This window comes from Heloderma suspectum, chromosome 6 (genome assembly GCF_057233095.1).
Source record: "Heloderma suspectum isolate Gila_16-S chromosome 6, 16-S_ref, whole genome shotgun sequence".
Taxonomy (NCBI): Eukaryota; Metazoa; Chordata; class Lepidosauria; order Squamata; family Helodermatidae; genus Heloderma; species Heloderma suspectum.
Window position 1 is genome coordinate 124,000,497 of NC_139463.1, and position 21,894 is coordinate 124,022,390.

The window sequence follows — 21,894 nt, forward strand, 5'->3', positions numbered from 1 at the left end:
AACAAAGGGCTGCTGATTGCTTCCCAGTGCTCCTCGATGCCAAGGATTCAGAGACGCGGGGGCGGGGGAGAATTGGCCCAAGCCCAGGTTCTCGTGTCCACACTGGTGTCACTCCGAATTAACGGCGATGGGTGGCCTGCGCTCCACTAATGCTTTGGAGCGGGGGGGGGGGACGGGCGGGATGCGACCTCGTTTCAGGAGATCGTCATTTTCCTTTTGAGTATCTGCCCCCCCCCAAAAAAAATAATAAATGCAAAGGCCGCACCGCCGCGCGCGGAGTGGTTCAGCAGAAGGCTGGGGCGGGGGGGTGAAAACAGGAGCGAGGGGAGGGCAGGAAAAGGGCGGCGCCACGTGGCCCTCCCCCGGCTGAGAAAGTTGCGAAGGCAGGAAGGGAGAGAAGGAAACAAAGTTTCCAAGCGAAGAGGGCGGAAAGGCGGAAAGGCGGGCGAGCGGCGCACCGGCCCCGCGCCCCACTCCGGAGGGAGGAGAAGCCGGGAGGAGCCGAGCGCGGAAGGGGCCGGGGAGGAGCGGCGGAGCCCTGCAGGGGCGAGGGCGGCTGCCGAGAGGCGAGCGAGCGCGGGCAGGGATGGGCGAGTAGAGGTCGAGCGGCGGCCCGGGGGAGGCGTCGCCGGAGGGGGGGCCCGCCGAGGGGCGTCAGAGAGGACGCGAAGCAAGGGGGCGCGTGCCCCGCCGGAATCGAGGGGGCCGCCCCCGCCCCCGGCACAGGCGACGGGGCGGGAGCCCGGCTGGCGATGAAAGCCACGCAGCCCCCCGGTGGAGCGGGACCCAGGGCCCCAGCGCCGGGCCCGCCGCACAGGGGTGCCCCAGAGGTGCCGACCTCCTCAGGAGTCGCCCGGGCCTTTGTCTTGGGGCTCCTCATGGGTAAGAGAAAATTAGAAGTTGGGTCGGCCTTTGCTTGCTCCCCCCACCTCTTTTGATGATGGTGATGATTGATTTATTATTATTATTATTATTATTATTATTATTATTTAGTAGATGTATATACCCCTGACCATATATACAGAAATATCTCTTAAGTTGTTACTGAGATAACAACACGGGAAGGGTTTTAAATGTAACTCACTAAAGTAGGGGTAGGCAGGAAGTAGCTCGCCAGATCTTTTGCACTTCAGCTCCCAGCATGCCTGACCATTGGCCATGCTGGCAGGGGCTTCTGGGAGCTGGAGTCCCAAGCGTCTGGCGATCTACCGTCTGCCTGCTCGTGCTCCACCCGCACTGTGTCAAAGCAGCAGGGATCATTACATGATATTCTGCATTCCTTGCAGAAGCTGGGTGGGGATCCGGCAGTTTAAGTTGTGGGCTGGCGGTCTAAGTTTAGAGCCGAAGGCCTCTGCTGGTGAGGAGGACTGAACCCTGCCTCCCCCACAACTTGGACCCCCGTCCCTTCCTCCAGTGCTTTTCTAAGAGTTCAGCTGAGGAGAAAAGTACCTGGGTGGATGAACTGCAGAGAGGTTCGTGTCAGGAAGAAAGGGTTTAGCATCTTCCACCCACCCGCTCTACTCTGCACCTGATGGAGGAGACCCAGGTTGGAGGAGGTGACCACACTGAACTCTATGATCTTTGCCCCTTCTCTGTCTGCAGCCCCCCCCCCCCCCCAGTAATCTGATTCCTTAATCTGAGAGGAATCTGACATCATCTGTCAATATTCAGAAATCAGTGGAAGATGCATTTCAGTCTGCCAGGACACTGTGCCACTGATTTCAGACACCATATGTTAATAAAAAAGACTGCAATGACACTGCTAAAGTAGAATTCTTTTTTTTCTTTTTTAATGGTTATATTGAATTCAGACTCCATCATGATTTGGGGGGCGGGATCTTTCCCACTAGAGAAAGTAATTGTTCCTTTTGAAGTGTTATATGAGTATGGGGCAGGGGTAGTGAGAAGTAAAGGGCTGGATGCAGGCTAAGTTAGCTACACTTAGTTCCCCCTGAAATCAGTGGGACTTAAGTCATAACTAGGGATGTATGAGAATTTTATTCCTGTTCACAAACTATGCGAACATGTCCCATTTGCAACCCTGAATGCGAGCAGGAGCATAATTCTGAGAAATTTCTTCCAATTTTCCAAGCTTGTGTTTGCATTCAAACATGCACACTTGTACAAGCGTGCACTGTCCCCCCCCCCAAACAATTTTTCATGCTTTCACCTATGGGGGGAAAGTACGCATTTGGGGTGTGCACTTGGAAAAGCATGCATTTTTCGCATTCGAAAATGCACACTTTACCTGTTCTGAGAAAAAATAGATGCTCACATTCAGGAGTAAGAACAAGGGGAGGCAAGCATTGAGGTGGAAAATGGAGAAACTCAGCGAACACAAACATCTCTCGTTCTCCCATCCCTAGCCATAAAGAACTTGTCCCACTGATTTCACCGGGACCTAAGTACAACTCACTTTGCCTGGATCCAACCTGTTGCATTATCACCAGCAGCTGCTGCTGGGAATGGGCCACTTTGTTTTTACCTTGTACACAGTTAGGGCCCACATAGACCTACTGCGACATGTATTTTTTAGTCTTTTGTCCTTACTGTTCACAAAGTTTTGCTGTTTGCTTTTTGTATTCATATCTGTATTTATCTGCCAACTGAGGGGAAAACTGCATGCTTCCTGCAAAGTGAGCTTCACAGTCTACAAAAACCAAGGCCACAAGATTATTTGCTACTTTTTTCCTGATAACATGCTTAATGCAGACTCCATCTGGAATTAGATTCACTCTGCTTTCTGTTCCCTAGGTGTCATTCAGCCCAGTGAAAGTAACTCTTCACACATGGGTGAGTAGCAAGACGGGGGTGGGAGTTCTGAGGGATGGAGCAGTACAGAGGGGAAAGATGGCAAAAGAGGGGTGACCTGGTTTTGATTTTATTTATATACTGCCAGCCATGTATGTAGCCCCTGACAAAGAATAAGAGGTCCCTGCCCCAAGGGGCTCACAGACTAGAAAGTGACAATATGGAGATGCCAGAAGAAGGGGAAGAAAAGGCAATTATTTCAGTTGCACATACTTAGTTTTAGTTACAGTAAAGCAAAAGCGGGCAACTGCTGGCCCTTGTTTTGGCCTACAACTCCCATCAGCCCTAGTCAGTGTAGACAATGGTGAGGGATCATGGGAGTTGTAGGCCAAAAAAAATCTGGAGCAGCATAAATTGCCTATCCCTGCAGTAAAGCATGAAGACCAGGATGCTGCAACAAAGACTTAATGGAGAATTAAGTGAGGAGGTATTTGAAAGAAGGTTCAGGACAGATAAAAGGAAGGACTTCGTCACAGAGCACATAGTTACACTATGGAATTCACTATCAGAGGATGTAGTGATTGCCACCAATTTGGATGGCTTTAAAAGGGGGGTGGACAAATCCCTGGAGGAGAAGGCTATCAATGGCTACTAGTCCTGATGGCTATGATTACCTCCAGTATCACAGGCAGCATGCCTATGTACACCAGTTGCTGGGGATCGTGAGCCAGAGGGTGCTGTTGCACTCATGTCCCACTTGTGGGTTTCCACAGGCAGCTGGTTGGCCATTGTGTAAACAGAATGCTTGTGTAGATGGGCCCTTGGTCTGATCCAGCAGGGCTCTTCTTATGTTCTTATGAAGTATCATGGAGGCATAAGAGGCAGCAAGGGAGAAAAGCCTATTTATTTATTTACCATATCTAAAACAGATTTTGGAGTGGTGAACATAAAAGGTAAAATAGTAAAAGGATAAAAAGGTTAAAACACCATATTAAAATTATGTTTTTTAAAAAATAGAACATCAATAAAAACTATGACTGGTCAGTTAAGGAATGCTTCCTGGAACAGTGCTGTTTTCAGGAAGCACCAGAAACAACCCAGTGTTGGTACCTGCCTGACTTCTAGGGACAGGGAGTTCCAAAGAAAGGGGCTACCACACTGAAGGCTCATCTCCTGGTGGACTCCAGTTGGGCCATAGGTCCATGTGAAACCACCAGGAGCATGCCCTCTGTTGACCTCAGTGACCGGGCAGGTTGGTAAGGGAGAAGGCGCTGTCTCAAGTATCCTGGTCCCCAGTTGTTTAGGGCTTTTTACAGTAGTACTAGAACCTTAAACCTGGCCTGGTAGCGAATAGGTAGCCAGTGCAGTTCCCTCAGCAAAAGAGTTACATGCTGAAAAGGGGCAGCTCCCGACAACAGCCAAGCTAGGAGGCATCCTGGAGCAACCACAGAATCCAAGTCATCTATGGTGGATAGAACCCCTTGGAGTACATTACTATGGGACCTGTGCAAATAAATAAATAAATTGGGGAGCTTGGAGGAGGCAAAGAGCTGAAAGTATATGGAGGGGCTCACTCTTCTACTGGCTTTTTCCCTCCCTGCAGCTGTCTGTCAAGGCTACCCCGACTTCCGGAGAGAATCACAAGGCCAGATTCGTAGCCCGTCTTCCCAGGGGCTGTCATATAATAGCTGTAGCTGGACTATTCTGGGTGGTGCTGAGGACATCATCTACATCAGGTGAGGTGAAAGTACACACACCCCTGGTCTATCTTCAAGAGGATTTGATCATCCTCAGGCCTGGTTCCTGTTTCAGATCTAGAGCCAACCAAAGCTCGCGCCCCAAGAGAGTAAAGACTCCCTGCCACCTCTGTGGGCCAGTTGACACAACCAAGATTTTCTGTGTGACGATCTCCCAAGGAAGTATTTCTGTAGAGCAGGGCTGCTCAACTTTTTTGGCCCCTGAGACCACATGTAGTGTAGATTGGAATGCCGGGGGCCGCACATACATGCGAGAGTGTCTTGTGAGCAGACACAGACACTCTTCTTCACACACAGACATATGTACACACATGCATATGTACTGACACGCAAGTATACACTTTCCCTCGAAATCCAGGAGAAAACCTTCTGAGTGCTAGTTTCTGGAGTGTCCTCTGGGAAGCACGCCCCTGAGTGCAGGTTCCTAGAGTGTTCTCAGCAGAGGCAGCAGCAAATTAGATGGTAATTTCTGCAGTTGGTTTATGGTGGGCTGCAAATAACACCTTGGGGCCATGAGTTGTGCTCCCCTGGTGTAGAGAATGTCTTCTGCGAACAGGGTTCTCTGCAGATACACCTGCTGTTTCTCAGCCCCCAATATCTTCTCTTTGTGAATGCATCTTCACAGTTGCCTGGGGAACATCACGGAAACAAAATCTGTCATGCGCGCGTGCCTTCTCTCCTTCCCGCACAGGTTCCAACGCTTCTCTCTCTCCTGTGGCTCGGAGGTGCTGACGATTCATTCACCTACTCAGTCTCCTAAGAAAATCTGTGGCTACAAAACTCCTGAGCCCCTGCGGATAAGAGGTGGCAACGTGACCCTGACCTACAGCTGGAAGTTCATGATAGGAGATGGGTTTCAGCTGAAGTATGAGAGAGGTATGGCAAAGCAGTCAAGCCCACAGCTCTGATGCACCAAAGACAAAAATAAGATTCTCTTTCTACTCCTCTGTCCTTGCTTAACCATTTACCGTTACATTCTGTCTATCCACTTCTCTATACTTGTCCATCTAGCTATCCTTCCATTTAATCAATTTCTCCTTTTCCCACTTTCCATCTGCTCATTCACCAAGTAATTTCCACACCAGCTGTACCTCTCCATCCACCTATTTATCCAGTTTTCTGGATGATTCTCAGCCCTATAGATCAAATTTTGCTGTTGCGGATTAAGATTGCTTAATTACCTGGGACCACTCAAAGCTTTGGCTTTTGAATGTACCAATGAAACTTTATATTAATTATATATTATAATTGAAGTTGCAGGCTTTAATTAAAGCCTGCAACTTTAATTACAATAAATACTGTATTTAAAAGATTTTAGACACACACACCCTTTCAGAACTAACCAATCTTTGAAGTGTAGGCCAAGGGGCTTACACTTAGAATTACAACTTTCTACTATCAATACAATAAAAATCCATGAGCATTAAAAAATGTAAAACGATTAAGACAGGCATTAAAGCCAAACCAAGACAAAGGCAGGTAAAAATTCAGCATAGCCCCAAAGCCTGGCAGAATCAGAAGATCTGAACAAATTGTCTATAAATCAAAAGATAGGAAGCCAGCCAGTGCCGCCGGGAAGGAGCATCACAACCAAAAGGGCCATCTCTTTTGTCCTTGCTAGCTCTGCCTTCCAAAGCTGGTGGAACACAGATCTAGGTAATAATAACCATGCCCATTTTATTTATTAGATTTCTGTACCACCCAACTGGCAAATGCCCTCGGGGTGGTTTACAATTCTAAAACCAGACAACAGCAACAAAGTTACCAAAGAATAATATAATATGAAACATTAAAAGCATTTAAAAATATTAAAAACACTGAGGAGCCGTCAGTAAAATTAATAATTAGAGCAACAGATTAAAGATTAAATGCTGCTTAAGGAGGAAGGTCTTAGCCTGGTGTTCAAATGTATACAGTGAAGACGCCCAGCAGATCTCCCTGGGGAGGGCACTGCAGAGAAGGCTGTTTCCCTGGTAGCCACATGTTGTGGGCAGTGGTGCCCAGAGAAGAGCCTCCAAAGACTATTTTGGCAGTCGGGCAGGAACCCATTTGATGCGTTCCTATCAATTTATCTGGTTGTCATTCTGTTTTTTTCACTTTCTCTCTCTGCTACAGAATCTAAAACGCAGCCTGCCCCTCCATGCAACCTCACCCTGGACAACTTCTATGGGGTACTTTTTTCCCCAGGACTAGCCTCAGACTCACACCTGGGTGCCGCACATTGCCAGTGGGCCCTTGACGCCCACGACAGCCGCCCCCTGACGATTCGCTTCACCGTCCTCGACTTGGACGTCGGGGACTCCCTGCACGTGTACGAGGGGGTGCCTGGAGCAGTGCTTCGCCCGCACTTGCTACGCATCCTGGACTATACCAGCAACAACAAGGTCGTGTCTGTGGACTCGCCATCCAGCCGCGCATGGGTCATGTACCAGGCGGTGCTGGGATCGGCAGGCCGCGGCTTCAATGCCACCTATCATGTGCGGGGGTTTTGCGTTCCTTGGGACTCTCCCTGTGGCGGCGGAGACGGCGAAGGGGCCACTTGCTACAGCACCGCTGAGCGCTGCGACGGGATCTGGGACTGCGCTAACGGTGCCGACGAGGACGGCTGCCGTGGCTGCCCCCCTGGGCAGTATGCCTGTGGAGGGCGAGGAATTGGCGGCGCCGTCTGCTACGGGGCCGCCGACCGCTGCAATTACCAGACCTTCTGTGCCGACGCCGCCGACGAGCGTCACTGCTACACCTGCCAGCCCGGGAACTTCCGTTGCCGAGATGGCCGCTGCATCTACGAGAGCTGGGTGTGCGACGGGCAGGCAGACTGCGTCGACGCTTCCGACGAGGCAGACTGTTCCTATGTCCTCCCGCGCAAGGTGGTGACGGCGGCTGTCATCGGCAGCCTGGTGTGCGGCCTTCTCTTGGTGATCGCGCTGGGCTGTACCTGCCGCCTTTATGCCCTCCGCAGCCACGAGTTTGGGTGAGGGGCACTGTCGGGCAGGAAGGGGCACGTACGCATGGCAGACCAGAGGGGATGGTGAGGGCAGTGGGGGCGCACCTGGGGGCATGTGGTAGGCCAGGTGAGTAGGCCAAGGAAGGTGGCAGCTTGGGGAATGGAGCAATGCAGGGAGGGAAGATGGACACGCCTGGGAATTATTTTGGAGAGAGCCTATAGAAATCTTGGTTCTCCACAGTGCCTAGAAAGCTGAACATGGTGAGCTGACAGAAGTGGAGCTGGGCAGAGGCACAGCACATGCTGCTGTAGCCATACTATTGTAGGTCAAAGTGGGAGAAGCGAAAAAGATGAAAAGAGAATACGAAGATGGCAAGCAGGAGAGATCAGGATGGCGGCGGGTGGGGAAGAATGGCAAGCTAGTGGGAGAAGCAAGAAAGTCAAAGGGGGGGGGAGAAAGGCTGGCTAGTGGGAGAAGTGAGAAAGATGAAGAGAGAAGCGTTTAATACGAAGATGGCAAGCAGAAGAGATCAGGATGGCGGCGGGTGGGGAAGAATGGCAAGCTAGTGGGAGAAGCAAGAAAGTCAAAGGGGGGGGAAGAAAGGCTGGCTAGTGGGAGAAGTGAGAAAGATGAAGAGAGAAGCGTTTAATATGAAGACGACGAGCAGGAGAGATCAGGATGGTGGGGGGAGAAAGGCTGGCTAGTGAGGGGTGCTTAGGACATTATTACGGGAGAGAGAAGGATGGGGAGTGTAATTCTCATACTCTGTCTTTCGCCCTTCAGTATCTTGGCTCCCATGTCCCGGATGGAGGCACAGCTGGTGCAACGCCAGGCTCCACCATCCTATGGGCAGCTCATCGCTCGTGGTGTCATCCCCCCTGTCGACGGCTTCCCTACTGAGCACCCCAGTCAGGTGAGGTGGCCCAACTGTCTACCTCTCTCCTTTCCTCAAGACAGACTTCAGTAGTTGGCTTAGGAAAAGGTTCAGCCATCTCTTCATTTCTCTCACCTTTTGTTGCTCCCAAAATATGGGGGCAAAATTCCCTTCATGCAATTGCCTCTGGGGCCTAACATATGCATTCTTCTGACACGTGTCCACTGTGGGAATTCCAGAGCAACAAGTGCCCCTCACAACATTGCGTTGCTTGTACAAATAGGTGTCCATATGATTCAGGTCGATTATAATCCTGCTTGGGAAATGACTCTCAAATTACGCCCCGATTCACTTGGAAAAAGGGAAGGCCTAAAGCAGGGGTCCCCAGCCTTTTGGGTCCATTGGCTCATTTGGAATTTTGAGAGAGTGTCATGGGTGCTCTCACAGAATGGCTGCTATGGACAGTGGAGGCTTGCCAAGGCAGCCATAGTGGACATGTCACAAAACACTCGTTTCCCGGAAGGCAAACTGGTGAGACCAAAAGGAAAGCGAGTTGACCAAGAACCCAAGTACAAGGCAGAGGTGGGGCTGAGCTCCAAAACATACAGCCACTCTTTTGAACCCAAATAAAGATGGCACTGGAGGGCAGCACTTTGTTTTGCGGCATACCAGCCTCCTGGGTTTTATATATAAAATAAAAGTCAGGAGGAGCAGGGAGTATGGTGGGCATCAAGAGAGGTGTCTGCAGGCACATTGGAGACCCCAGGACTAAAGGCAGAGTCTAGGGGCTTTGGGGTCAAGAGCTTTGAGGGGCAGCAGACAACAAGAGCACTCAAGCAACTCTGACCTGCATGGATGGGTCTTATCTTACTGAGGTCCTATTGAGATTGTCAGTGTTGAGAGCCAGTGTGGTGTAGTGGCTAGACTGTTGGACTGGGAGTTCCGGGTTCTAGTCCTCACTCAGCCATGGAAGCTCACTGGGTGACTTTGGGCCAGTCACACACTCTCAGCCCAACCCACCTCACAGGGTTGTTGTTGTGAGGGTAAAATGGAGACGAGGAGGATTATGTACACCGCCTTGAGTTCCTTGGAGGAAAAAAAGTGGGATATAAATGCAATAAATAAGTAAATAAAGCTGCCGCCTTCCTCATAACTTGAGTTCTAAAGAGGTCTCCATATACTCTGGGCCCATCTTGTGCAAAGACACAAAGGCCTGAATAAATACTGCTTCGTTTCATTGTTTCTCTATAGACTATTTTAAAAGCTTTTCTACACTGTTTTGACTATAATGGGTGCCCCAACCCAAGGAACCATAGGACGCAGTTCTGTTGAGGGAGAGCAAGAATATCCTGATGGGGTATTCTCAACACCCTCACAGGACTGCAGCTCCCAGGATTCCTTGAGGGACATTCTGACAGTGAGACTCACGTATATTTGATTAAATCTGTACTCATTTCTCCCCACCTCCTTCCTCTCTTTGCAGAATTCCATGCTGGGGAGCTTGAGGTCTCTATTGCACTTGTTACGTCGTGACCCAGCTAGCGCCACTGCCACCAATGGGGGCCGGCGCCCCCATCGCAGCCGCTTCGTACGCCGCCTGGTGAGGCGCATGCGCCGGTTGGGATTGCTACCTCGGCCCGCTCCATCCTCCTCTTCTTCCTCTTCCTCCACCAGCACCAACGCTACCACTACGAACTCTTCATTGCATGCAGTTCCTGATACACCGCCCGAGCCGTTCCCTGGGGACGAAAATACAGCTTCCCGTCAACAGGAAGAACAAGCCCCACCTCTTCCTCAGAAAGTTCCGCCTACTCCTGCTGAACCTGTGTTGGAGCCCCAGGCCGCACCTCCTCCCGCTCCGCGGCTCTCAGGAATGATGCACAACCTCCGGGTTCGGCTGTTCCCCCTCATGCCACCGTGCTCCGTGGAGCCAGGCGACCCCCTGAGCGCTCCCCCATCCCCTGAGGACGAGGACGATGTGCTTCTGGTGCCTCTTGCTGAGCCACGACTCGAGAACGTCAACGCCTCTGTGAACTGGGAGGCCGACGATGAACCCCTTCTGACATGAGAAGCCTAGGCCGGGTCTAGGCTGCCGTCTAGGCCGGTGGGGCTCTTTTCTCCAATACTGAGCATCGCCTTTAAGAACTTCACAGCCAGTTACAAATGCACAGCAACAACCGGATTGGACTTCTTCAGCTTCCCCACTTCCAAGCCCCTACCCCGTCTCCTTCCCCCAAAGAAGCAAATTTGTAATCAGAGGGAATAGGAAGAAAAGAAATAATTATCTGGCAGTTAACAAAAAAATCTCACAGATTCATTTCTATGCTTGGAATTTGAGGGAGAGAATTGTCTGACTGGGGTCGATATAACAGCTCCTTTTTTTCCCAGTTACCAGGGGGTTGCAAATATCACTTCACTGAATCATTTTTGTGTGCCAGTTAAATCATGATTCTTAAAGATTCTCATCTGGAATCATTGCTATTCAGTTCTGGGTAATAAGGCGAGAAAGAAAGGGGTCCTGGATCCACCCAATTATCTTGACATTCTTGAGATCCACCTGCAACAGGCTTTGGTTCAGTTGGCACTGAAATTATGGCTTGTATGGAAGTACATGCACTTGACATTTTAAGAAATGTTCTTAAAAAGTGAGGAGGAGGGGATGGAAATGAAATATGTTCTGTGGGGAGACACTACAGATATTTGTCTGCCTAAAAGCGAAGGAAGCAGATATTTGTGTAGCAGTCAGAAGTAACCTTAAAGGCATCGTAACCCTGAAAGGTGATGACTTGATTAGCTGAAGTCAGTGTTTGTGGAGCTACAGAATGATTAAAAGAAGGGGAGAAGGTGCAAAATTTGCAGTAGTTGGAAAATAACATTTTAACAGTGTAATCCCATGCATGTTTACTCAAAAGTAAATCCCACCGTGTTGACTGGGGCTTACTCCTAGGTAAGTGTGTATATGATTGCAGCCTTAGGCAAAGAAAAAAGCTGGAAAATATTTTGACCTTTTATTGATAAATGTTTTGTAAGTAAATTATTTTTTAAAAGCACAGCAAATGAAAGAAGTTACATTTTGCACATGGAATATCTAATCAGCTGTAAATATGAAAAACTTTGTATGAAGGATATAAGAAATCTCTTAAGGGCAATGACCGATTAAGAATCTAGTAGTGATAATTGCAGATTATTTCTCTTCCAATGACAAAAAGAAGGAAAACTGACAATACACATCCAAATACCTAGAAAATGAACATGATTCAGTATATATTCAGTATATGTACATAGCTGATTTAAAAAATAGAATTTAAAATATGAACGTGATGTCTGCCTACTTCTTAAAAAATCGTTTTAAAAGATTGGTTTTTTTAGATGAAGTGAAGTTAAGCCTTCATTCAAAGCAGTGAGGGAGGGAAGATGCTATCCTAAATAGGATTTCAAAGCAGTTAACAATGACCTGGAAATGTCATACTTGGAATGGATCCATTGAAATCAATGGGGCTAAAGTTAGTCGTGACTAACGGAAGTGCCACTGATTTCAGTGAGTCTTTTCCAAGTATGACGAAGTCTGGATCCAACTCAATAACGCTTAATAATATGTGATAAAAATAATAGGTGATGGCCCAGTTTTAAGCGTGCTTCTTAGACAGGTGTTTAAAAGAAAAAAAGGAAAGCATAAAATATGTATTGAATCTGTGCCCAATCCTTTGTGTGCCTGCTTTATAAAACTCCAACAAACAAACAAACAAACCCCCACATAATGTAACCAAGCTGAAAATATTTTGGAAAATAATTTGAAAAGGAGGTTGTAGGTATACATTGTGATGCCTTGGAGTTGGGTAGACATACTTGTGAAAGATAACAGCAAGACTGAGCTATGGAAATAGATTTGATAAAGAATGTTGTTTGTAAAACAACTAAGTATATACCCACATTCATTTTCTATCTGACACAAACCTCTCTTCAAAGATTCATTTTTGCAACAATAGTCTCAAAAGCAGTAGCCATGATGGAAACGTTGGGGGAATGAGTGGTCCCATTGTAAATACACAAATGGAAATGAGCCACTAGATTTGAAAAATCTACAAATCCACTCCAAATCAAAATGATGGCTGTGATTCAAATTGAAAGAATTGGCTGAATTGGTACCTTCTTAATCACACAATCTGGAAGTTCCATTTGAAGGAAATAAAGCAAACTGGCACTCTGCAGACGCTGCTGTTGTACCTGCCCTTGCATTGCCTGATGAAAACCATCCCCGAGAAAAATTCAGGAGGCCAATCTACCAGGATATTCTCCTGGGCAAGCCACATTGAAAGTAATGCATGGTGGATTTGGTCCCCTAACTTTGTTAACCAATGAAGCAAGAGGGAGAGTATCTTGGGGGCGGGGGGTGGGGGGGTTGGCAGAGATCCTTCTCAAGAAATCCATGAATCAGTAGTGACATTTAATGGGAAGCAGGAGTTCATGTTTTCCTGCTGTTGTGTTTTTTCTCTGGGTATGCGTGCAGAGAACAGTGGTAGTGTTGAGTTATATGAGCAAATATTTGCACTGTGTATTTTTGTCATTGAGCTGTGACCACTAACTGGTGCCGTTCTGTTTGTTATTTCACCTTCTGTTGCCTTTAAAGTTTTGCTAAGAATTAAAAAAAAAATGAACTGTAACAGTAATTTCCCCCTCACCTTTGCATTTCCAAGTCAACTAATTAAGGGCCAGTCTGGACTTGTGGGTTTGGGAGACCTAACTGGAGTTCCCACAGACTCTTGATGGGGCTGTTTGCATGTTCAGTTGTCTGGAGGCAACAACCTCTTAACTCAATTCTACCTCGGATATGTTTACAAGGAGCAAATCACAACTTGGAGAGTTAACCCTCGCTAGCATGATCAAGAGACTTGCCCCTCTTTCATTCCGAGATAACCAATTATGTAAGCCGTGAGTGGGTTGGATCCAGGAGCTGTCTTTTGTGAGAGGAAGGGATCTTCTGCAAGAGGAAGGGCTCTACATGCAGAAGGCCCCTTTGCCTGATTTTGGGGGATCCCCCCTCTACACACCACAGCTCACCCCGTTCAACAGGGTCTCCTGACTGTAGGATTTTCAAAGGGCTGGAGGGGCTGCCATGGGAAGGGGGGCGGGGAAGTCCCATCGGTGCAGTTACTCCAGCATAAAACTGGCTCCAACCCAATACCAGGTTCATTACCCCTGCAGTGCAAAGTTGGAGGGGAAATCGGAGTTTGGTGGAGAGAAATAATTGCTTGTGATGGAAAGATGTTGAGAGAGTGTTACTGGTCCCAAGGTCCTAATCCAACTGTGTACCATGCTGGCTCTCAAAAAGAGTATGGGCCTTACAAGGGATTGTACCCAGGACCTTGGGTAAAATGCACTTGAATCTCTTGTTCTTCTAGATTGATGTAACAATCATTGGGATCATTAGGAAATCAATTGAAAATAAACCTGCCGCTATCATAATGCCTTTATACAAATGTGTGGTGTGACCACATTTGCAATACAGTGTTCGGTTCTGGTTGCCACACCTCAAAAAGAATATTGTAGAGCTAGAAAAGATGCAGAAAGGGGAAACCAAAACAATCAAGGGGCTGGAGCAACTCCCTCATGAGGAAAGGTGACATTTGAAGCTTTTTAGTTTAGGAAAAAGGCGAGTAAAGGGGGACATGTACACAATTATGCATAGTGTGAAAGTGGATAGGGAGATTTTTTTTACCTCTCTCATAATACTAGAACCCAGGGTTATCCCATAAAGCTGAATGGCAGGAGATTCAGGACAGATAAAAGGAAGGGCACTCAGTGCATAGTTAAACTCAGGAATCTGCTACCACGCAATGTAGTGGTGGCCACCAACTCGGATGGCTTTAAAAGAGGATTGGACAAATTCATGAAAGATGAGGCTATCAATGGCGACTAGTCCTGATGGCTCTATGCTACCTCCAGTATTGGAGACAATATGCCTATGTACACCAGTTGCTGGGGAACATGAGCAGGATGGTGCTATTACACTTGTATCCTACTTATGGGCTTCCCACAGACAGCTGGTCGGCCGCTGTGTGAACAGAATCTGGACTAGATGGACCCTGGGTCTGATCTAGCAGGGCCCTTCTTATGTCAGGGGTGGGCAACTTGTGGGTGGGTGCTCTAGATGTTTTAGCCTACAACTCCAATGATCCCTCATCATTGGCTAGGGCTGATGGGAATTGTAGGCCAAAAGATCTGGCGGGCCAAAAGTTGCCTATCTCTGTTTTATATTAATCCTGAGATTAGAGTCCCTAATCTTTTGTTATGGAAACAAGTAGCAGATGACTCAAGTCATCCCAGTTTGCTATATGAAAGATGGGAACAACAGTAACAGCTTTGCGGAGTTGAAGATGAATCGACTAAATGGACTCATGCGATTTTATAAGTGGGAGGAGAAATACAGCGGTCATGGATTGCACCACGGCACCACCTACTGGCTGTAAAACAAGGACGGTTTGGGAGGCAGTATCCTCTGCTGCTCTACATGCGGCACAGTGATGGGCCATTGTGTGAAGGCGCTGAAGAAACTGGTGATTGGTTGGACCTGCCTTTGGGTAGGGGGCCAAATGGGATGGGGTTTTGGAGACCCTTCTCAACTTTTCTTGCAATCCTCTACACAGGGGTGCACAACGTCAGGCCCGGGAGCCAAATCTGGCCCCCTTAGGTCCTGATCCAGCCCTCGAGGGTTCCTTAGATGACCATACCCCCTTCCCTTGGCCCCACTCCATGTCCCCCTACCACCGAATGTTGGTGGTTTCCTGGCTTTTTGTGCAGTTTTCCCCCCATTCTAAGCAATAAGAGCTTTCAACTAAAATATGCTGGGATTTTTAAAATATATTTTCGCCCTGCCTCTTTTCCTTTGGCCCCACCCACCACTGGGATGTGAGCCCCGAGAGCTTCTCAGACACGGAATTCGGCCCTTGGGGTTCAACACCCTGCTTTACCCAGATTAGTCACCCATGCTTGTGGGTGAGGTGGACTTCACTGACTGTGTGGGCCCAGCTGGTATGGAAACCAGGAGCACATGGGGAGCAGAAGATCCCAGAACATGCATTCAGGCGAAGTGAACGATGTCAACCAAGCCTCTAATTTTTAGGGACAGGGTGAGGCTGGTTTTGTTTGCATGGTTAAAGCCCGGGACCTTGTTGACACAGATGGCTCCCCTTGCAGTTAAGTGCCCACAAAAGAGCCACACGGACTGCTGTAATGACGTTTGAAGTGGGTACAGAACATGGAGGCAGGCAGCCTGGATTAACACAAATGAAAAACAGCAGAGACGCAATTGTATAGAATGCAAGTCTCTCCCTTCAGGCATCTCCAGCTTGTTGTCCGGTCAACAGCCTGGAAACTGGCTTCAAAGGGTTGCGAGTTCAAATCCTCTCTAGCCTGATGGACTGGGACAAGGTTCCATTGCTTCCACGTCACTGAATGTAGAAAGTGCGTAAAAGGAAGGTGGACCTTGGAGGGCAACCAGATGCACCATGAGACCTAGGTACTTGTTTTTTATTTGAATTCCTCACCATTACATCCAGTAGTGCAAAATAAGCAAACAGACATGTGTGCCATATATATATATATATATATATATATATATATTGCACGCACACACACATATATATAATATGCACACACATACACACACTTATACCTAGTCCCCATGGGCTCACACACACTTCAGCCAGGCTCAACCTTGTTTTTCTTGTTTGGGGGGGGTCACCCTCTGGCAGGCATTAATTGTGCTTCATTAGCATCCTCCCACCCATGACTAATGGTATAATTCCCCCCCTTTGCCTAATTAGACTGAGCAGCTAATTCAGCATCTTTAAAGCGGGAGAGAGGAAATCTCTCCTGTGAACCGTCTCTCATCTCTGCCCACCCCTTCCTTTCCATACAAAACCATTCATCGAAGGAAAACATCCATGGGCTTGCTCTGTGCTTCGTTCCCCATGAAAATATTTCATTTACTGTTTCTTCTTGACATGCTTCTTTGGCTGTTCAATCATTTATCCATTTTACATTCGCTCTCTTCCTGTATTATCAACTTCATCCATTCCTGTATCTGAGTACATTCTACTTACCAACCAATGAACCTTATGAGATACATTCACACATACACAAATTTTCTGCATCAATCTTTCTTTGTACTTCATTGAAATATTGTTCTGCTTTTGCTTCACCATGCTCCCCATGTCCTCCATCTACAAATGCATTCTCTCCTTTTTTTCTCTTTGATGCAAAGCTGAGGGGGGGGGGGTGTTCCTCTACTATTACTCTTATCCTGTGTCTTCATGGCTTTATCTGCAGTGTGCAGCTTGGCTCACTTCCTTGAGTCACCTGCAGGAACCGTTATCCCCAGGACACCTTCCCTCCACTCATGACACAGCCTGGATTGTGTGGGTTGGTGGGGTGTGGGGAGGAGAAAGGACTTGTAGGTCGATGGCCCTGCCCTGCAGCAGAGGCAATGAACCACATTGCCTCCACGCTAGGCTAAAAATGTGTTTGTAGATCTTTTCATCATGCTGTGTCATAAGCTATCTACTGGAGCAGTTTTCTGGTCAAAAGGTGGAGTGGATGTGATCTGTTCCCCCTTCCTTTTTTTGCTCATCTGTCTCTCCATCCATCTACCCCACATCTTTTCACCCTGTCTATTGATCCTTTCCATGCAAATGTTCTGCCCAGCCATTTACCAATCCATGCATTTGGTAAATAGATAACCGCTTTCTTAATCCCCATAGACCTGCTCTAATCTAGCTATCCATCTGGCTAAGCCTCCTGCGGTGTTCCTCTCCCTCCCCAACCATCCTCCAATCGCTTACTATCTCTCGGTCTCCCCCCATGCTGTCCCCTCTCCAGAACCACACCCCCTTGCCTAGGTCTACCTGTCTATCATCCAAATACATCCCTCCTGCTAATTTTTCCCTTTCCTTCCTTCCTCCACATTTGGGCTGCAGATTGCTGTGGGCATCGCCTGGGATCCCTTCCAAATTTAACATCCTCGCTCAGGATTCTGGTGTGTCGCGAACAGGTGGGTTGGGGGGTTTTTATGTGTGTGTGGGCAGAGGGATACTGGGTTTCCAAACATGCGTGACCTCTCCAGGGCGGGGCATCCCCAGGTTTTTGTTTTTTTTAATTCTTGGAGGTGTGGGGGAAGAAAGGCATTTTAAAGGGGGATGGCTGACAGCTTTGAAAGCAGAGAGCGTGGAGGAAGCAGATGGATCTGCCAAGGAAGGGGTGACAGCCCCCCCCCCTTTTACCTCCTCCTACTGGAAAGCAGGTGGTGAGCTGGGGATAACGGGGAGGACCCCCTCCCCAAAGTGAGAGAGCAGGAAGGAAATGTGGGATCCAGGGGTTCGATCTTCAGTGGGCGGCTGTTACCTCGGCAGGCTATTGTGTCTTTGTCAACATGTCTCCAACAGATGTCTCTGCGAGAGACAGTGCATGCGAAGCCGGCGGGGTTACCTAGAATGAGCCAGCCGGTGTGGCTATAAGAACATGGCCGAGCATGGTGCTTCTAGTTGAGACAGGGTATGCGCGAGGTCACAGCTGCTGGTACCTGTGAGAGAGAAAGCGCCTACATTAAAACCCGCGTCTTCACCTTGGCATCTGGCAAAGTAGGCTGTTGCCTCCTGGGAAAGCTTGTGCCACAATCGGAAGACATATTTGCTGAGGCGCTGGTGTGCACTTTTGGGACTTTGCACTGCCGCAGACTTGACTGGACCGTTCTGCTGGAATTTTGCACCAAACAATTGCGGTGATTCCAGCGGCATTCCCCCCCACCCCGCTCAATAATGCATGATAACATTTCCAGTCGCAGAGTGGTGGTAAAGGCACCAAGTGGAAACCGATTTCTCTGAAGGATGTCCACAGGCTCTTTGCTTCCAGCAAAGTGGATTTTGACAAAACTGGGGGACGGGGGGGGATGTTGAATTTCCCTCATGATAGATTCCTTCATACAACCGAGTTCCACTGGAAATAAGCGTCAAACAACTCATCGTGGCTCAGTGTGCCTTTACAGTGCACGATGGCTCTTGCATCCAAGCGGCTGAGAATTTAATAGAATGAGATTTATCTGAAGGGAGTTTGATGCATGGGGCTTGCTGGTGCTACCATGATATCCACAACTTCAGATTCAGGCAATCTGTTTCCACTTTCCCCTGGAGTCCCACCACTCAGAACTGCGATCGTCACAAGTAGGGGTGTCTGTGTCTGTCTGTGTGTGTTCGTATTTCTGTGTTTATAAGAGTGTCTGAGTGCATGCATTAGATGTGTGTGTGCGCGCATATAACCTCACGCATGATCAGCATCTGGAGGGAACAAGTGTGATTGTGTCTGTGTGAATGGGAGAGCGTGTCTTCATGACACTAGTGAGATTTGTGTGAATGCAGTGCATGCCCATCTGTGATGCGTGTTCTCAGAGGAAGTTATTGCAGGATGTACAACCAATGCACTGGTCATGTAGCTGTCTTTGATTTATGGGTCACGTGTGGCTTTGCAGGGATATATTGTGCACTTGTAGATTTGTGTCGTTCCAGTAGTCAATAGAACGGAAGGTATTTGGGTTTACGTAGGCATTAATGTTTGGCTTTATCCCTTCTTTTGTGAGTATGCGTGCACCCACATTGGAAAATGCTACTCTCTGTGTGTGTGTGTGTGTGTGTGTGTGGTGTCACTGTCCATGACTCCATATTGTGCCACTGTGCATTAGACAACATAACCATAAAGTACATGGCTGTGTGTGAGATGCATTGTGGTACCTGCTTATCTGTATTTGAGTCTGTATGCGCATATGTGTGCATACACCCGTGCCTCCATTCATATATTCACATAAATACAGCAAATCTCTGGGTTTTGTGTGCCTCTGTGTATCAGAGTAAGCCAGTCCTCTGATGGATCAAATGAGGGCATAATTGTATTCCAAGCATAAGCAATGTTTGCAGGCAAACAGCAAGCACGCGACAGTGTGCACAGACCAGCACATCCACAGAGTTACTACATGTGTATGTGAACCGCGTGTATGTTTCCCAGGGACTATCTTCCTCCACACCAGATGTATCTTGGTCATGAGCTGTTGTGCAGCCATGGCAAACCGGAATGGTGTCCTCCCATTGAGTATGTCAGCCGGGGGTTGTGTGAATGCTGCACATGAACCAGTGGGTGTGTCTGTGCTCTTCTGTGAGCAGACGAGGTATGCCTTTGTGGTCGCATCTTGCTCTTATTATTCTGTTTGTTTATGCTTCTGGGCAGGGGAGTGTCCACAAAAAGGAAACTGCTCATTTTTTCTGTGTATCTTATATACATTCACCAATTGTAATTATTGAGGGTGCATGTGTTGCCACGTGCTAGGGTGGAGGGTGTGGCAGGTGAGAAGCGGGAGAGCTGTGTAACTTGATCTATAGTGCCCTTTTGCTGACCAGGTGTAGAATTCCAGGGCCATCCTGCTGCCCAAAGCCAGGGTGCTACCGTTATTACTCCTTTTCCTTTAAGATGGCCATCTTTCCCCATCTCCCAGCAGGGCTCCTGTGCCTTGCATAAGCTGCACACCAGCAGAAATGGAAGAAGTAAAGCATTTCCCATCGTTGGATAGCCACACTGGAGAAAGCTCTGCCTGTTGAATTTCTGTGTGTCTTGCAGCTGTTAAGGAAACAGGAGCTCTGTCACAAAAAAAAGAGGCAACTTTATTTTCTCAGCCTTCCTCTTTCACCCCTCAATGTTTTTTTAAAGTATCACGCATGCAAGTCACAAGTAAAGAGCAAGAACGGACATCTGACTTCCCACCAGGTGCCTGAAAAGATCGCCTAGTAACTCTAGAAAGTGAGCCCAGCTACAGGGGATGCCAAAACGACCACCACCTCGAACTCCGTAACAGTCAACGTTGGGGGGGGGGGGCAAGTAATCAATCTTGACTACAATTATGGTAATCCAGACACCTAAACAAAGTAACCCACATCCCCTGGGTCTTTCCCAAAAGTAGTTTGTACTGTGGAGCAAGAAAGAAGGCTGGCTATCCAAGATGGTGTGTGCGTGTGCCTGCCCGTCCGCCTTCTGCAGTGTGACAAGGACTAATGTGTCCATGAGGTGGAGAGAGTTTGTGTGAAAGCGAGGGCGAAAGAGAAAAAATATTTGTGAGTTGTACATTATGTGCTTTTCTCACTTTTGCTCCATGTGCTTTTCTCTCTCTCTAGTCTATGGGGTGTGAGATAGAAAGAGATGGGTTTAACTGCTTCTAATTTTATGACAGAAAGTGTTGTGCATGTCCGTGCGATGTTGAAAATCTGCCTGTTGTCTACACTCTCATTTCTCTTCCTTGGTGAATATATTTACCACGGTGTGTACGGAGACATCGTTTGTGTGAGTGTGTCTGTGGTTTTAAGCACACACCCTGCTTGTCTCTTTAAGTGTTACTAGCCTGACATGCAACCATAGCTGTGTATCATGTGAGTTGCATGGCACCGTCGTGAAAATAGGTTTTGCCACACAGAGTAGCACACAGAGTAGCTCACGAGTTCCCCAGAGATACTCATGGATGTCTCAGCCACAAAATATAGTTAGGGCAAAAAAAGTGATACCCATCTCTACACTCTTTTTCATACATTCCTTTTGTGGCAGAGAGTACGATGAGTATCTCTGGAGAACTTTGTGGTATCTCTACATTGTGTGGTAAAATTTACTTTACTGGCAGTCTGAGCTTAATTTGTGGTAGTAGCCACTCTTCACTAATTTCACTAAGATAAACCACTGACTTCTATTTATTTATTTGATCAGTTTTTAATCCACCCTCTAGAAGAGCCCTAAAAACTGGAATAAAAGCAGACATTTATTCCAGTCTGCTCTGGGGTGATTTTATGGCACTATGTTTTAAGCATGGTTTTATCTGCTGATGTTATTTTAATGTTATTTAATCCTCTTGTTTGCTATTTTATTGTTCTCATAGGTTGTAATCCTATTGCATCGTTGCTTTTGTGATTACTTTATAAGCTGCCTTGGGAAGGTGAACACACTAAAAAAAATTCAAAACATAATTTCATATGATTCTTAAACATTCTTTCAAAGTCCTCAGAAAATAAAAAGGTCTTCACTTACCCCTAAAAACACAACAGTGTGGGAGCCCTCCTGGGGGAGAGCAGGCCACAGACAGTGTGCCACCACATGAAAGGCCCCTCTGGTTGCTCACCGCTCGCCATACCTCAGTCAACAGGGGAGGGCTTCAGATTACCTCAGTGTACAGGCAGGCTGATGTGGAGGCCACAGATGGGGTGCCACCACACGAAAGGCCCTCTGGTTGCTCATCACTCGCCATACCTCTGTCAACAGGGGAGGGCTTCAGATTACCTCAGTGTACAGGCAGGCTGATGTGGAGGCCACAGATGGGGTGCCACCACACGAAAGGCCCTCTGGTTGCTCATCACTCGCCATACCTCTGTCAACAGGGGAGGGCTTCAGATTACCTCAGTGTACAGGCAGGCTGATGTGGAGGCCACAGATGGGGTGCCACCACACGAAAGGCCCTCTGGTTGCTCATCACTCGCCATACCTCTGTCAACAG

At 47.9% G+C, this 21,894-nt stretch overlaps 1 protein-coding gene across 1 annotated transcript; it reads left to right on the forward strand.

Annotated features, from left to right (window-relative positions):
* Positions 1-333: 333 nt before the first annotated feature.
* On the forward strand, positions 334-13,798 carry LRP10 (LDL receptor related protein 10). The gene is made up of 7 exons (XM_084806408.1): positions 334-882; positions 2,755-2,793; positions 4,355-4,487; positions 5,200-5,384; positions 6,624-7,479; positions 8,237-8,366; positions 9,811-13,798. Exons 1-7 carry the CDS (start codon positions 753-755, stop codon positions 10,393-10,395), a joined length of 2,058 nt encoding a protein of 685 aa, XP_084662534.1. The 5' UTR covers positions 334-752; the 3' UTR covers positions 10,396-13,798.
* The last annotated feature ends 8,096 nt before the right edge of the window (positions 13,799-21,894 follow it).

What these genes read in the sequence shown, in the direction of transcription:
- LRP10 (XM_084806408.1), top strand. Translation starts at nt 753, where the DNA reads ATGAAAGCCACGCAGCCCCCCGGTGGAGCGGGACCCAGGGCCCCAGCG. An exon ending in CTCCGCAGCCACGAGTTTGG is followed by an intron (nt 7,480 to 8,236) that starts GTGAGGGGCACT and finishes TTCGCCCTTCAG; the next exon opens with TATCTTGGCTCCCATGTCCC. An exon ending in CTACTGAGCACCCCAGTCAG is followed by an intron (nt 8,367 to 9,810) that starts GTGAGGTGGCCC and finishes CTCTCTTTGCAG; the next exon opens with AATTCCATGCTGGGGAGCTT.